The sequence below is a fragment of the Pelodiscus sinensis genome, chromosome 3, assembly GCF_049634645.1.
Source record: "Pelodiscus sinensis isolate JC-2024 chromosome 3, ASM4963464v1, whole genome shotgun sequence".
In the NCBI taxonomy this organism is placed as follows: domain Eukaryota; kingdom Metazoa; phylum Chordata; order Testudines; family Trionychidae; genus Pelodiscus; species Pelodiscus sinensis.
Genome location: NC_134713.1, coordinates 111,499,150 through 111,516,705, shown reverse-complemented (window position 1 = coordinate 111,516,705; position 17,556 = coordinate 111,499,150). Strand labels below are relative to the sequence as shown.

General features: G+C 43.3%; 1 protein-coding gene across 17 annotated transcripts in view; it reads right to left on the bottom strand.

The window, feature by feature from the left end:
• Positions 1–17,556, bottom strand: part of ARID1B (AT-rich interaction domain 1B) — a 449,448-nt gene that overhangs the window by 254,315 nt on the left and 177,577 nt on the right. Inside the window, exon 5 of one of the 17 annotated variants that reach the window (XM_075924515.1) lies at positions 1,201–5,021. The exons of the other annotated variants lie outside the window; for them this stretch is intronic. Within the exon in view, the coding sequence (XP_075780630.1) occupies positions 4,998–5,021 (24 nt within the window). The 3' untranslated portion in view covers positions 1,201–4,997. Of the gene's footprint in view, positions 1–1,200; positions 5,022–17,556 lie in introns of those variants that run through there. 17 annotated transcript variants of the gene reach the window in all.

Genomic DNA, 17,556 nt, shown 5'->3' with positions numbered 1-17,556 from the left:
CAGCTCTGGAGCAGATCAGTTTAAAAACACTAGACTTTGCTGAGTTTTCAATCACTCTCTGAGACTCAGGAATGAGTAATATAGGATATAAAAAGGTAGAAGACACAAAATAACAGATAAATTTAAACTAAGTTGTTTTCTCTTTTTGATTTACCTTATGATAGACACTGGGTAATCTATACCTAGATATAGCACAGATGTTGAAAACAGCTGCTTCCCATCCTACTGCAATTAGGGGATTAGGCTTCTGTACTTTGGAAAGTGAAGCTCTGGTGTATTTATTTACTTAAGAAGTATGAAATTCAGGATTACTGGCAGGATGATTTGGTCTGATATCTGAAACAATTTCTTGCAACAAAAGCAGATATGTCAAACTATTTTTATTGATGAAATTTGACTTATCCAAATTAAAGAAAATTAAAACAAAACTAATACAATGTCACCGAAATAGAAAATCACAACCATTTAAAAACAGCACCTGAAAATTTACTATCCATTAAGCCATGAAAAATACAAGACAGCACTTAAGTTCACATCCATTTAATAGTTTTAGAGGGGTAACCAAGTTAGTCTGTAACAGGGAAAACTTAAAAAAACAACAAATAGTCTGGTAGCACTTTAAAGACTAACAAAACATGTAAATGGTATCATGAGCTTTCGTGGGCACAGCTCACTTCAGATTTACAGCACAAATTACAAACCTACATTTAATTTCTTTCTTCATGGACACCAATTTGAATAAGATTCAATTGAAAAAGTCAAAGACAGGCTGCTACATCATAGCCTCACATTTCCACCGCTCTCATTCCCTGATGAAGGTTTCACAAAGAAGTAGGGTTGCCAGATGGTCAAAAATACCGAACACCTCCTTCCCCTGCCAAAAAAGCACCGGGGAATACATTCTGTTGAGGGGGAAAAAAAAAAAAAAAAGAGGGAGACCAAAGTTGTTGAGAGAAGAAGACGACGACCCCGACAGTTGTTAAGCAAAAAAAACCCAAAAAACAAAAAACAAAAAAAGTAGCCCCTTTAAGAAACGCTTTTGAGACTTTTTGGCCCTAACAGGCTGCCAGCGACTGTCCACCATCTTTCTCTGTTCTGGGCCGGACAGCTCCCTTGCGGAACCTGGTAAGCACCTGGGATTTTTGCCTGCTGGCAGGGGAAAAAAAATCAAAAAATACTGGACATTTTAGGTGTCTGGTATTGTATTTTTTTTTTTTTTTTTTTGCTTGACAGGAGGTGAAAATACCAGATTGTCTGGGTCCATACTGGATACCTGGCAACCCTACATAAAAGCATATTCAAATCTAAATGTATCGTATTTTCACTTTGGAAGATACGATTTCAAGACTCAGCAAGACTGCTTATCTATACACAAATGAAGTATGCAGAGTCCTGTTTACACAAATTATACTACCACCCTGCTTGGAGGTCAACTTTAATTTGTTTTCAAGATAAAAATTGCTATTACAATTAGAGAAAACTCCTCATAACAAGTATCAATTCTTTGCAATACTGTTTATTTTTGCCAACAATTATCTTTGAAATAATTTCCAAGTCCACTAACATAACTCTTTCTATCTATTGCATTTAAGATTAATCTGACAACTGTTCTCTTGACTTATAACTAGCAAATATATGTATTATAAAAAATGAAGTAAAAAAACCATATATTCCAGAAAAACAAGTTGTTTAATAAATACCACACCTAAAAACTGGATGAACTTTCATTGACTCAAGATGTTTAGAATATTTGTGTCATTCATCCAGCTGAAGCTGAGCTATTTTATTTACTCTTTCATATAATGACATTTACGGAAATACTTACCACAAACATGTTTTACCACGTTTTTCTGGATTAAGTTAAATAATTTTCTGTAATTTACTGAAAAAAAAACCAACCCCTGTAATGTGCTGTATATATTTGTTTAAGAAGTTTGACAAGTCCCTATCTTCAAAACCAAACTTTTTTCAACCATCTCAACTATTGTTCTATGCCTTCAAAACATGAATGGATTCCTACATTGCTCCATCATACTAATGAGATTTATCCCAATATCCTAATGAATAGCTTGGCTTTAAACTCCTGTATAATCATGAAAGTGATTTTTGACAGTGAATTACAATTAGTAACAGCATCAGGATAAAACAGCATAGAACTGAATAAAATTCTAAATCATCTCAACCTAGACACACACACAGGTTCTTTATTCATTCTTCATAATGCACAAAAGCAATACTTTAAGACAGGGTAAATCTGTGGTACAGACAGAAAAAATGTTATTTAAGAATGCTGTTTCATTGTAAATTTTTGAAATTTATATCTGAATTCATCCTATGCCATTCAAGCATTGCTTAGGCACAAACAAGGAAGTTTAAATGGTAAACAAATAATAAAATTTAAAAATATTTTAGCTAAAAAGTCATATGGACCAAAGGTCTTTTACATTACAAAGTATTTGTTGTTTAAAAAAAAAACACATATAAAACTCAACACCCTCCTCCCATTCCCCTACCCGCCACATTCATACACAAAACCTATTACTGTAAAAGCTCTTTTATCTGGAATGTGAGGTCTCAGTTAATCAAATATTCTGGTTAACTGATAGTTCTACTTTATCTGTGGAATATCAATATTTAAACAATTAAAATATAGTAAAATGAATCAAGTATAAAATAGTATACAGGTCTCGCCCATCCAGTAGCTCTGCACTGCAGAGTAGTTGGTTTCTTGGAGCACTTAGGTTATATAGGTAATGTTTTCTATATAGTAGGTTACCTTATGATACTATATACAGTGCATGGTGTACATCCAGATCACTGAAAATACACTTAACACTGAAACTGTACTGAACATAACAATCTTTCTTGGCTGATTCAGAAAGCACTTCAGGGTAGGGATGTAAGCGACTAATTGACTATCCGATATGCAAAAGCTTATCGGATAGTTAACACAGTCGACTAGTCAACTCCCGCCCTCCTTGCTGCCTCTATCACAAAGAGGCAGCAAGGAGGAGGGGAGGGGGGGGGGGAGCTGAGGGGGTGCCAGAGGCAGCCAGCTTAAAAGCTGGTTCTCTCCAGCTCCAGCTCTGTGGGATGGGGCACGGGTGCAGTGGCAGCCAACTCTGAAATGTACAAGAGTCCCCACTGGGGCTCTTGTACATTTCAAAGAGGAAACACTGCATGGAGCCTGGGGCCGCTGGGGATTCTTGTACATTTCAAAGTTGGCACACCACTGACCCCGGGCTCCACATTTCAAAGCAGAAGCGCCACAAGGAGCCTGGGGTCAGCAAGGGACTCCCCACTGGCCCCAGGCTCAACGTGGCGTGTCAACTTTGAAATGTACAAGAGCCCCCGCATTTCAAAGAGGAAGTGCAGCACGGAGCCTGGGACCAGCGCGGGACTGAGTCTGATTTCAAAGTGGAAGCCCCCATGTGGAGCCTGGGGTCAGCCCTTGTACATTTCAAAGGTGGAATGTGAAAGTTCTTATCGACTAATGGAATAGTCAATGGAAATCCCATCAACTATGTGATTAGTTAATTAATCAAAATTTAATATCCCTATCTTCGGGGTCTTGCATTGCCTTGGGGTCATCCTTATCAATATCAATTACCATTGCAGATGTAGAAGGTGTAGGAGATTGGTTGAATCTGTAATAAACCTATGACACACCCTGGAAGCTGCTTTTTTAAATAAATCCCTGATTTCAAGTGACTTATTGTCTGCTCCCACTTTGGCATACTAGTCCCAGTTACCATATTGAAGATTTGTATTGGGAACTATTAGGAATGAAAGTTAATTGAGCTTTCTGATTAACTGAGTGCTGTATAACAGAGCTTTAACTGTAACTATAAAATATTTGCAAAGGCGAGGTGTTGTCATATACGAAGGAATGGCAACATGGAAGCTAACAAGAAGCCTTCACATATATTATTCAGTCAAGGAACGAGAAGTCCGCTATGTTTTAAAAGCCTAATTTGGACGAGGAATCAACTCTTAAGAGCCAACAAGGACCAGCATTCAGAGAAGCAAGCGAACAACAGTTTAGGATTTTGCACTTGTAGGAATGTTACTGTGCCATTAGCAGTTCATGTCCTGAACAACCTTATTTCAAGATCATACTTAGAACTTGCAAGGCTCCAACTGGAAGCCATATGCATCTGCACAGCATCTTCTGAAGAGTTTTGTTAATTTTAAAATCCAGTTATTCATTGCCTTTGTATATTTCTACAATGAAACAGACCTCAGGAGTTTGCTGGAGTGTACACTGCCTGGAAAAGGACTTGAAAAAAAGGCCTTTCAAATCTTGAAACCTGATAGTTGGACATCCAGAGTGCAGGCCTCCAAACCTTTTGTGTTTAGTGTATTAAATTATTGAAATTTTAAGGTAAAGATGACAAATGTTGGCAACAAATGAAATAGAGAAATGACACCGGTTTTCATTAGAACACACTGGCGAAACAAGTAGCAGCTTCTATCTATAAACACTTTAAACTTGATCAACAGAGTTGTGCTACTCAATCTTCCAAGCGCAACACACACCCTGTTGTCGTCACCTTACAAGGGTCCTAACTGAAGTTTGACAGTATATCACACAATCTAAAGGCCCATAGATAGCTGATAGGCTACTTTAAGAATATCCATGGTTTAAATGTATAGATAGAAAAGCAAAAGGGAAGGAAATCTTCCCTCATATCAGCTGGTTCAGCATGTCAGAACATGCTAGAACAGTGACTTTCTCATGTTTGAACATCTCCTGAATGAAAGGTGTGCCATTTTTGTTGCATTAAGTAACAGACAAATTAAAATGCTTGTGAATGTCCACATCACTGTAGATAAAAGAGAAATGGAAGATATCAGAATTTCTTCAGGCAGCTCTATTACATGGCAACAGCATCAGATCTCCCATCTCAATTCAAACTGGACAATGAAAGGACAGTGACAGCATGCTCACTGATGCTCCATCTCTCATCATAAGTCACCACTTCTTGTCAGTCCAGCTATAAACATGCATACTTCTTGTGCTGTGTGGAAGAAATTGTATGACATAGTTATTCTCTGCTATTGCTGTGACCATGGTCACTCAGACAAAACCAGGAGATGAAGAACAGTTGTGAGAAATGGCACAGGAAGCTATGAATTTATGAAAAATGAAAAACTACTCAATACTGAAGCTCTTGGTGAATCTATTCAACCAGAAGAAAAGCAGACTGGACAAAGGAAGAAAGATGTGGGGTCACATTTAGTTTTTCTGACTGGCATTATAGACAACACAGATAAATAGTCTTTTGTACACCCAGTCTTACTGAATTTGATATTTAGGAACGTCAGATCCAGATACTGATTGTAATCTGAAGTAAAAGGTGACTACTCGGTCAGCACAGTTAACATGCCATGACAAAACCTTAGAAAACAATCACTTCCAGTCCCATGGAAATTTTCTTAAATGATAGAAGTACTGCTACAATCTCTAAATTTGCCAGAGCAAGTAAAAGAAAGCTAGCTGACCCTTCCAATCTGATTAGTAGGCAGTATCCCACTGGCATTAACCCTTTTGTTGCTAGTCCTCTACTGCAGCTATAATATAGTTGCATTTGTATTAACATTCCATCAACATTAAAGGAACATTCACAGTCAACACAGCTGGAATTTTTACTTTGTCCTTTCCTTAGCATTTCAAAGGTGAATAAGAGGTAAGTGGCTAAATTCCAATATACAGTTCTGGATATTTAGGGACAAGTGAGTAGGAGTCAGTCTCTCTCTCTCTCTCAGACACACACACACACACATACCCCCTTCGGCCACTGCTCCCTCAAAGATTTTCTGTCCTTGGGCGGGTTGAAATTTCTTATGTGCAATACCGATATTGGGGTAGTGTGTGGTTGTGCACCACTAACAATGTTAAATTGTATTTAATCAGCTAATTGACTAATTGGTGGACTTTCCATTGACTAGTCAATTAATCAATAAGGGGAGAAACTGCACAGCTGCAGTGGGGTTAGCTCCCGGCCTCAGGAGCTAATCCCACTGCGGCTCTGCCTTTTAAATGTATTAAGAGCAACTAGGCGGTTCTTAATACGTTTAAAAAGCAGAAGCACAGTGTCTAGGGCTGGGCGTGAGCCAGAAATCACCTGATTTTAAAAAATCATTAAGATCAGAGTTTTAGAAATCTGTCAAAATAATGTTTTTCTTTCTTACTTTAAGCCAATAACACAGGGGTGGGCAATAACTTTCATGGGGGGGAGAGGCACTTCAAGAATTTGGTATGTAGTTGAGGAATGCACTCTTCCATTATATTAATGCAGGAAGTGTACGGGTCTGGGATAAAGGTTGGGTGCAGAAGGGAGCTTGTGGTAAGGGACTGAGGTGTGGGATCTGGGAGTCTGGGTGAAGTAGGAGATTGTAACATGGGGCAATGGACTGTGGTGAGGAGGGGTTCTGGGAAGGGGTTGTGACCTGGAGCACGAATGCAGGAGGCGGTGCGGGGCTTTGACCAGGGATAGCACATTGGGGTACAATGTCTGAGAGGGAGTTGTGACCAGAGGAGGGGTGTAGGAGGAAATGCAGTGTCTGGGAAAGTGTGAGAGGGCTGGAGCAGGGGTGCACAAGGGTTGGGTTACATAGGGTAAGAGGGCAGAAGCGGGGCAGAGGGTTGGGAGCGGGGGGTGCGGGGGAAGATGAGGTGCCAGAGATAGGCTCAGGTAGCAACCCAGCAGGTTTCTTAGCCAGGGTCCCTGCCTTCCAGCCTCTGTACATGCTCAGAGGAGCTACAGGAGACTTATTTGGTCTAAACCAGGGGTGTCCAAACTTTTTTCAAAGAGGGCCAGATTTGAAGACGTGAACATGAGTGAGGGCCGTCCCTGCACTCTCAGCCCCGAGGCGGAGGGCCCGCAGGGTCGGAGGCGGGCGGAGAGCGCAGGGCACGTCGGCCTCACGGTGGCCCGGGGGCAGGGCGAACCCGCAGCCGAGCGGGGGAGCGGGGTTGCGGACGTGCCCTACAGGGCAGGCTCTAGGACCGCGGAGGCCATGGGCGGCGGCGGCGCGGCCGGAAGCGGTGCGCTGGACGCGCCAGTTCAAAAGAGCGCCGGGGAGCCAGGAGAGGGGGAGGAAGCGGGGGCCGTATTAAATCGGAACACGGGCCGCAATTGGCCCGCGGGCCGGACTTTGGACATGCCTGGTCTAAACTGAATGCTGTGAGCCCATGGGCTGAGGGAGGAGGGGCACTTCACATGCTGCCTGTCCTGCAAACAGGCAGCTGCCATTGGCCGAAACCATCCAATGGGAGCTCCTGGGGCAGGGGCATCATGAGAAGCCTGTCTTCCCTCCCTCCAGGCTCTCAGCATTCACAAATGCACCCAGCTGGCCCTGCACCCAGCTTTTCTGAGTGCTGGGCGGGGGTAGGGCAGGCAGGGAGCTGGCTGAGGCTCTCCCGGCTGGATCCAGCCCACAGATCATATTTTGCTCAGCCCTGGAGTAGAGGCTGGAGCCAGCTTCTCCATTTATAGCAGACAGCAGCAGCTGCTGCTGTTTTTTTTCCTCTGAGAGTGAGAGTGCCCCTCCTTCCCCAGTCGATCAGCTGAGCTCCCTGCCTGCACAAGGAGCCCTGAACCTCTGTGAGGGGCTAAGAAAAGGTCTGCATACCCATGTGGGCGCACAGCTTACAGGGAACCTTGCCTTCAACCCTTCAGCAACATTAGAACTAATTTTAGCAGATTCACTTTGTTGACTGAAATTACTAAATGTTAATACAAACAGTATTTCATTGAAGAGTCAGATTTTGGTTTTGTTTACTCCTAAAACGCAATTGGTGAAGAGAATGAAGGAAAGGTTAAAAGGAAAGAATTAAATAGATACAAAATTGCAGTGTTAATTATTTCATAAAAATATCATTCATATGAATTCTCAGATGCAATGTATCAAATCTCTCCTCAGAATTTAAACAGTAACTATGAAATTATGAAAGAACAAGGCACACACAAGTACTTACAGGATTAGACTTTTGTGCCTATATGCAATGCAGATGTTTAGGATTTACAATCAATATGATTTGCTTTCTTTCATGCTATACAATGTATAAACAATTATGCCCAAGGTGTGTATAAATCTTTTAAAATTAAAACAAAACAGTGATTCAGGGTATTAGATATTTATGTATTTGAAGTGATACTAATGTAAAATAAACAAATCAGTGCAACATATTAAGAAAAACCCACAAAAACACAACTGAGGTTGTTATTGTTGGCTAAAAGGCAAAGGAGCCATTGCTACTGATGTTTAAACTGTGAGAGACGATACACTACAATTACAGTTTTAAGATTTACTTTTGTCTCTTCCAAATTTTCATACTACCTTTTTAAACATGGATGCATGTCCTTCCATTGTGAAACTTTAGATTTTTTTATATAAACTCTCACTTAAGAGTCAACATTTTTTAGATAATAACTAGCAGAAAAAAAAGTTTCTTGCTACTCTTCAGAACAATTTTATATGCCACAGATCCCTCAGTTCTCTTTCTTTTTGACCAGCTAATCAATAATCAATGAGGATCTCAAGCTGTCTCCCTTACTAGCCAAACAAGAAAACTCACAACTCCTCTCCAATTTGAGGAATTCCACAATTTAAAAATCTTGGTAACATCAGCAAGAACCAAGTATTACAAATTTGAAACTTTTCACTGACTAGGACAGATTCTCTCACTGACAGAACTGGGATCCAGAAAGAAATTATTTGATAAATATTCCAGCTTCCACTGGTATATGGGCTGAATGCAATTTAAAAGGAAACCCCTGAACCCAAAGTTGGGAAAAGGCAAAGGTACCAGGTTAAGTAGATTCCATTCACATATTTAGATTGACTATCAAATAAAGAGCTTGAGTTAAAAAACAGTAGTAACTTCCCTGGCACATCTTACAAAAATAAAAGGAGGGGAAATGGAGAAGCCCAAAAAGCTATGGGGAACTCACTTAAGTTTTGGCTACTGAACATGCTACCCACAAAAAACATCACTGAAGAAAGCATATCACAGCTAAACAATGCTTAGAAAATATATGGCATGATCAGCAACTGACAGCTTTGCACAGTTTTAACCAAAGACTTTCTGTTTTTCAGCCTGAGGGATGTGAAGAAGATGCAGTTGATTGGTCTTTTATGTTAACAGGACAAGGAAGGCTCGTCAGCTTGTACGCTTCTAATATAGAGAGTTTTACCCATTTAAATAACACAAATCTAGGTATTCCTTACCCTCAAAGAGAATGAATAAGGATTCTGATTTTCGAAATTCAGCTGTTCTAAATAAGTAGGCTTTATGGGCCTCACACACATCGGCTACGTCTACACTGGCCCCTTCTTCAGAATAGCCATGCTAATTTAGAACTTTGGAATAGGGAAATGTGCGGGGGATTTAAATATCCCCCGCAGGATTTAAATAAACATGGCCGCCGCTTTTTTTCCGGCTTGGGGAAAAGCCGGAAAAGAGCGTCCAGACTGGCGCGATCCTCCGGAATAAAGCCCTATTCCGGAGGATCTCTTATTCCTACTTTCAAGGGCTTTATTCCGGAGGATCGCGCCAGTCCCTATTCCAAAGTTCTAAATTAGCATGGCTATTCCGAAGAAGGGGCCAGTGTAGACACAGCCATCATGCTTGACTCCAAACTTCTCCTTTACTGCATCAGGAGTAAGGAAGCAGCTGGGAATGTCTGTCTCCTGTTTTAAATTAAAAGAGACAGCATCCTGCAGTAGTCTTCTGATGTTCCTTTCTTTCAAGGAATTAGCAGTGTAGGAAGGCTTTATTAGAAATTCCTGGACTTTTTAAGTATTCTACATTCATGAGCAAGTCCTACAGGCTGAGTTCTTCAAGCTGCCAATGTTTTAATAACTTTGTGGCTATTTTTCTTTCCTCTTTGTTCTTGGGAGAAGAAGTCTGTTTCAGGCTCTCTCCAGAGTTCCATCATTTGAACAATACTTTGACTTTACAGACCACTATCTAATTTGTTTCCAAATACTCTTTTCCTGGAAAATGTAGGGCCTGACAAAACAGAGGTTAAAATCTGCTGTTTTTCAGCCTGAGGGATGTGAAGAAGATGCAGTTGATTGGTCTTTTATGTTAACAGGACAAGGAAAGCTCGTCAGCTCCAATTAAATGGAAGAATCAATCTATTTAGGAGATGTGTACTTCGACCCATGGTATAGTGGCTACTGCTTCAGAACTGGTTGGACATAATGGCTTTATACCATTCTTTAGCCAGAATTAGCTCTTCTGCCAAAAAGAATGGAATATACTGTTAGATAAACAGAAACCATATCCTTTATAACTATGGTTTTCAAGCCATTTTCTCCCTCTCTCTTTCTTCACCAACCGAGGAAACATTGTGCCAGCTCCCCGAGCATACCAGCTCCTTCCTGCATTATGAAGGTTAACCAATGAGCCCAAGTTCATTGGTCAACTGTTTACATGAATGCACTATCACATCCCTCCTCTGAAGATGGGGAGGGGAAACCATCCATTCATTCTGTGCTGGCTGGAACCACAGGAAAACACACAGCCACAAAGATTCCACCACACAATAGATTCTGCACATATGCAAGTGGGCTTTGAGGGTCATCTGATGAAAAGCTCTAATTGCCTCTAATTTATTCCATCCTTATGCGGAATACATTTTGTTATGTGCACCAAGTCATTTGCACCGCCAATAGAAACACATGCTGCGAGCTGTGGGCGCTCTTATAATCAGCTGGGCAGCATTAGAATCTTTCCTCGGGCGGCCAAGCATATACTCAGCTTATAGAGAACAATGTCCACCGATCATACCTGCCGGACAGAGACAGGAGCAGGAAGCACAGGACTTCTGTAGCCTGAAAGCTTCAGTAACCAGCTTGGATCATCTTAATCATCACTTCATAATTTGGAATGGATGATTCTTTTACCCATGGTCCCCAACCATTCTTTTCATTAGGATTCAATCCTGTCTTTCAGTTGACCCATTATACCACGGGTTAGGCAAGAGTTGGCTAGTAGGCTGGATCTGGACTGCAGATGCCTCACCAGCATTCTTACTACAGAGCAGCTGCATCTGCTTTAAACATCAGGCTACTAATTGCTACGTAGTCTGGGCAGGGAGAAGAAAGCTTCATGCTCTGTCCCCACCCCCTAGCAAAATCCCCCCAGCTCACATTGGCCAGTTTCCTGCCAATAGGAGCCGAGAAATGTTGCTGAAGATAGGGGCAGCAAATGAAGCTTCCTCACTCTTCCTGTGCTAGAGCAGAGCCATATGGTGCACACGGGCAGGGAGTCTGCAGTAGGGATGTGAAGGACTAGTCGACAATCCAATAAGCTTCTCAGCTTACCACAGTGGTCCCCAACCTTTTGGGGCTGCCGAGTGCCCAGGGTGGGGCTGTGCATGCACCATGCGCCCAGGGCCGGCACCCGTGCATGCTCCGTGCGCCCGGAGTGCAAGAATGGCTTGGGCCGGCCCTGATCACTCGGTGGGCGCACATAAATGCCTCGGCGGGCGCTATGGCGCCTGTGGGCACCGCATTGGGGACCACTGGCTTATCAGATAGCTGACAGGATAGTCGAATAATTGCTTCCCGACCCTTGCTGCCTCTATCAGAAAGAGGCAGCAAGAGGTGGGGAGAGGAGAGGAGGGGGTACTTCAAAGAGGCAGCGCTGCTTGAAACCTGCGGCCAGACTCCAGGAGCTGCTGGGGCTTAGAAACGCCACCTGCAGCCGGGGGCCAGCTGGGGTGTCCCCAGAGCCAGTCATAGGGGCGGGTGAGCTGGGCAGTCGCCCGGGGACACCATTTTCAAGGGGCCACTGAAACGTAACAAAATTAATTGTATATATAATGGGAAAAATTGCATGAGCTTTGGCCAGATATTTTTCATTTTTTCTCAGCAGCAAAACCGTTCAGCACTGCCCAGTGCTCTGCCCTGCACCGAGGCTGCTTCTCACTCTCTGGTGCCAGGAACCCACCTCTGGCTCCCTGCATCTGCGGCTCTCTCCCCACCAGACACTCCCAGGAGAGTCTCACGTCTCTGGACAGTTCCCCTACTGTCTGTATTTCTCAGCCAGGCCCAAGGCTCGAGGCAGCAGGCACGGCTAGAAGGTAGGAATCCTATCAATTGCATAAGAATCACAGTGGCAATTTTTCATCATCTTTCTACAAAGAGCAAATCAAACAACCACACTAAACAAGTTCTCATTCTTCAGAAGTGGTATCAGCAGTGAGCCTCATCCGACTGTCGGACAGGTAGAGGTGAGTGTCTCTAATTCCCTTAAACGAAAATGAGATGCAATGCCGTAGCAAGGAATGTTGTCGCCCAGGGTGAGACCAAACCTTAAGTGCCTTTAATAATTAATATATCTATAAAAATAATTTGAAAATGCTTCTTTAAAATATTTCATTACCATATATGCAAATTTAAGGATCAAAGAACATTTTTCGAATATTCAGGCTAACACGGCATATTGTTGTAAGGGCCGCAAAAAGAAATTTGCCTCGGGCTGCCAATTGGTTAGGACCAGCCCTGGGTGTCCCCAGGCTGCACACAATGCGTGAAGCCCAGGATGAGCTGGGGACTCCCTTGCTCACCCTATGCTCCCCCTGCGACGCTGCCTTTTTGAAATGCAGTGGGGAACCCGGCGTCAGGTTTTGTAGTGTTTCGAAGAGGCATGGATCCTGGGATGGATCCTGTATGGATCCTGGGATCAGCCCTAGGGCTGTTGCTATACTTTAAAGGCAGAGCCACCTTATCAACTAATCGAATAGTCAATGCAAAATGAATTGACTATTCGATTAGTCAGTTAGTTAACATCTTTAGTCTGCAGAGCTGCTGGCTGGGAGCTGCCAAGGTAAGCACCTCCCTGCCAGAACCTGTCTCTGAAACCCCAACCCCCCAATTATCTGCCCTAGACTACCACCCAAACCCTCTGTATCCTCCAGGTTACAACTCCCTCCCAGACCCCACAGTCCCTCCTGCACTCTCCTCAGGCCAGGATCCTTTCCTCCAACACATACCCTGCACTCCATTTCCCTGGCCCACGTCACCACCCAAACTCTCTGCACCCCTTTCCCCCTTCTCCCAGGTCACAACTCCCTCCCAAACCCTGCACTCCTCCCCCATGCCAGAATCCTCTCCTGCACCTATAACCCATCCTGGAGCCTTCAGTCCAAGCCCTTGCCCCAAATCATAACCCCCTCCTTCTTCACCCACACTCCCTTTCAGACCCCACACTCTCTCCGGCGCCCAGTCCTTTATCCCAAGCACCCTTCTACACTCCACCCACCGTCCCAGACCCTGCGCCCCCTCCATAGAAGTGCAGCCCTTGACCACTTACCAAAATCTTGGAGTGGCCCCCCATTAAAAATTATTACCACCTCTGCATTATACATATCACCTGACTAGACAGTATTGTTGTATTGTGAGGACTGACCAAAATAACTAATGGATTCCACTTTTTAATTGTCCCAAAATAGAAAGTATCAGTAAATGGGTACAGTAGCTATAAAAAAATTAGGATGAATAGTATTGTTTCAGTGTTCTTACACTGCAGGGCAACTACTTCTAATGCATTTTAGCTAATGAAATTAGTGAGCACCATTACTGATTTTACTTAAGTAGTTAAGTCGACATGATAAAAGAACACCATTCAGGCAAAAATATATAGTTTTATTTATTAAAAAAATCCTTTTGGAATGCCCCTTATAATCACTTGAAAATAAAAATAGTTTTCTCTACAGACACTGACCCTTTCTTTTTACTAACTGTGACTCCTGAACCCAATCTAACTATCTTCAGTACAGAGCTGAAATTGTTATTGCTGTTTTTATTACAACTTTAACTTTTAGAAAATCTTCAATCGAAATCATTTCTTTGAGTCATAGTCTAGATTGTCAGCAGAGTTTTAGGAATGAGTTTTTGTTGTGCTGTGAAGTTGTGATATCTGCTGCTCAAATGTTTCAGATAGCAAATGAATGGTTTTTTTAAGTAACATGTAGACCAGGTAGATTTGCTTATCATTATTACAGTCATTTTAAAGTAGACAAAGTATTTGGAGGATAGGACTGTGTCTTTGTCACCTGTAACGCCCCTATAGCAAACCTCTGAGAATTACAAAATAAACACACAAAAATAATAAAGTCGTATTCTAAGTTCTTGCCTACTGTATCTGGAATTTACTGATGCTAACTGAGAATCTTATGACATGTGAGTTAACAAGGAGAGAAGCAAACCAAATTTTATTTAAGAAAGGGAAATGGGCTACTAAAATTACATTTGATACCATTCAGCTGCCAAATCTCCTCTGAAAAAAATAATGAAGTAAAATCATACCAAAGATTTCCATTCTCCCCAACATATTGTTATTACTTTACAGACATACTATAAGGAGGAACAGCTATTGTTTTTATTTTGTTTCCAAACCCCTTACACCCCTAACCATTACAGAGATCAAATTTAAAAACACCAAGTAGCTGGTTTGAATGTCTGGAGCCCTAGTGAAACAGAATATAAGCATGCTGCAGCTTTATTCAACCCTGTGCATGCCTGCTATACACCCGTCATGTGGATGGGTAATTTCTCCCTTTGGGACCATATGCAGTGCTTAAAGCTGAGTCAGTTTGCTGTATAGCATTATTCTGTAACAGCAACAAGACTTTGCTGGAATCTGACTTAGGAAGGGTAAAGATTTCTGCCTGGTTGGCTCAGCAGTTGGCTGGACATATTAAAAGAGCAAAAAAGAAAAAGAAATGTAAATGTTATTATAATCCACCTGTTTTAGAATGTTTCTCATTCCTTAAAAGAGTAACTATTGGCTTTAAGTCTTTAAGAATTAGAATTCCAAACATTACTTTTATGATTTGGTACTATTCAATTGCACACAAAAAATGAAAAAGCCAAAGGCTTCACAACATTAAAATAATCAATTAAAAAGGAAGTATATTACAATGTAAACTTGCATTGCCCCCAGACAGCGTCGATGTCTGACTTTTCTTTATCCTAGCAGGCCACCTTTTTTCTTTTTCAAAATGTTCACACAAACGCTCCGGCCAACATCAGACACTAAACTTTTCTGGAAATGATTACTGGATGTAGTAACAAAGCATTCCTTTGTATTACACAATGTTAATTAATATTCTTTCAATTTATTATTTTATTATGGCTATCGACTTCAGCTATCAACTGAATAGTCAGAAAACGATGCTTTCCTTATACGGTTGGGATGTAAAAATGTAACTGTGTAAGGTTAACTGATGAGCCTGGGCTCATTGGTTAACATTCACCATTACATGCAGGCTCTTGGGGCGCTACCTGTCACCCCATGCTGCTGTCTCAGATACAGAGGTGGGAGCTGATACGCACGGGGAGGCAGCTCAAAAGCTGTGGAGCCAACTGTCACCCTGTGTGTGACTGCTGCAAGTTTCAGCAGTTGCGCAGGTACCGTCTTTTAGCGAATATACCACGCACCCAAATATACCCCATGGTTTTTGCAGTTTGAGTAAAAAAAATCGTGTATACCCCATGCACGAGCATAACCTGCAGGTTATACAAGACTTTTTTTTCAAACTGTGCCCGGGGGGAGGGAGGGAGGGAGGGAGCTTCTATGGGTCGGGGGGGGGGGGGGAGAATCGAGAAGGGGGGAGGAATTAGCCACCCTCCGGATGGGGGAGCACTCACCCCGCCTGGTTCCCGCGCAGCCGCACAACCTCCAAGTGGAGAAGCACTCACCCCCTTGGGTCCCACGTGGCTGCACAACCTCCAGGTGGGGGAATAAGAGTGCTCCCTTCCTGCAGCTGCAAACCTCCAGCCTCTGGGTGGGGGAGCGTTCATCCACCGGTTCCTGCGCAGGAGCACTCCTCCTGCCCTTTCCCTGATGCTGCGCAGCCTCTAGCCTCCAGGCACAGAAGCGCTCATCTCCTGGTTCCTGTGCAGCCGCAGGAAGGGGCAGGGGGAGAGCTCCTGCACAGAAACCGGGAGATGAGCGCTCCCCTGCCCGAAGGTTGGTGGCTGTGCAGCGGAGGAAGGGGCGGGGGAGCGCTCACCACCAGGTGAGTAAAAAAAAAAAAAAAAAAAATGTATACCCTGCACCCGAGTATACCCTGCAGGGGATTGCGGGGTTTGTAAAAACGAATATAACCCGCGGGTTATATTTGCTAAAATACAGTACTTATGGAATGGAATCAATGCTTCCAGAATTGTGTATCTTTCTGTGGACATTAAAGTGAAAATAAGTAAAGAAAGAATGTATGGGTAAATGAATGTTTCTTTTCTGATAAATACTGCTTGTGCTAAAGTTGGATTTTTCCCATAATAAGGGGCTTCACTAAAATTGTCTGAAACCAACAAGCAAACAAAAATTTAAGATGGTGCCAGTCATTCAGCCCTTACATATAATGGTAGGTTCACTGATATTTATGGGACTACCAGTATGAGTAAGGATTACAGAATCAGTCCTTATTAGTATCAGTAAAATGTTTAAGACCCCACAGACCCCAATAAGCAAGAATTGATTACCAAGAACAACATGGTAAGGTGTAGGGATGTTAGATATCGAGTAATTGAGAATAGTTGCATCAGAGGCAGCAGCATGGGGTGGCAGGGGGGAGCTGGTCTGCAAGGGGAGCCAGTTCAAAAACCAGCTCTCTGTGCAGACATCCCACGGGGCAGCCTCTGTCCGCGGTGAGCCTGGGCCCACCGCAGACAGAGGCTGCACTGTGGCAGCAGCCCCTATCTGCTGGGAGCTCGGACCCTTTGTAGCAGCCTCTAGGATTGCCAGTTGTCCAGTATTGACCTGGGCAGTCCGCTGTTTTTGCCTCCCGTCCAGTAAAATAATTTCAGAAAATACCAGACACTTACAATGTCCGGTATTTTCTGATTTTTTTCCTGGCCAGGAGGCAAAAATACCGGGTGCTTACCGGGTTCCGCAGGGGAGCTGTCTGGCCTGGAGTAGGGAGACAAGATGGCAGCCAGCCGCCAGCAGCCTCTTAGGACCAAAAAGCCTGAAAAGCATTTCTTAAAGGGGCCATGCTGTGTTTATTTATTTATTTATTGCTTAACTCTCAGAGTCCTCTTTTTTTTGTTGTTGTTCAACAACTTTGGTCCCCCCTCCCTTCTTTTTCCCCTCAACAGAATTTTTCCCTGGTGTTTTTTTTTCAGGGGGGGAGGGGGTGTTTGGTATTTTTGGTTAAACCATCTGGCAACCCTAGCAGCCTCTCTTACTCCCTCCATCCCCTCCCCCCCATGCTGCTGCCTGTGATAGAGGCTGAACCCCTTGGGGGGGCCCACAGATGGCACTGGGGGGGGGGAAACAGCTTTTAAGCTGGCTACCTCCAGCACCAGCTCCTGCCTGACACCCCTCGTTGCCTCTATAGGAGGTGGGGGGAAGGTGGGTCCTTGGGAGCCAATGCTCACAGGGAGCTGGATTGAAAGCGGACTCCCTGCGTGTATCGGCTCCAACCTGCCCCCCTTACCCTTCATGCTACTGCATCTCCAGAGGCAGCAGTGCGTGGGCGGGGGAGGCGAATCCAGTGCTTGTGGGGCGCTAGCTTAAAGCCAGGTCTT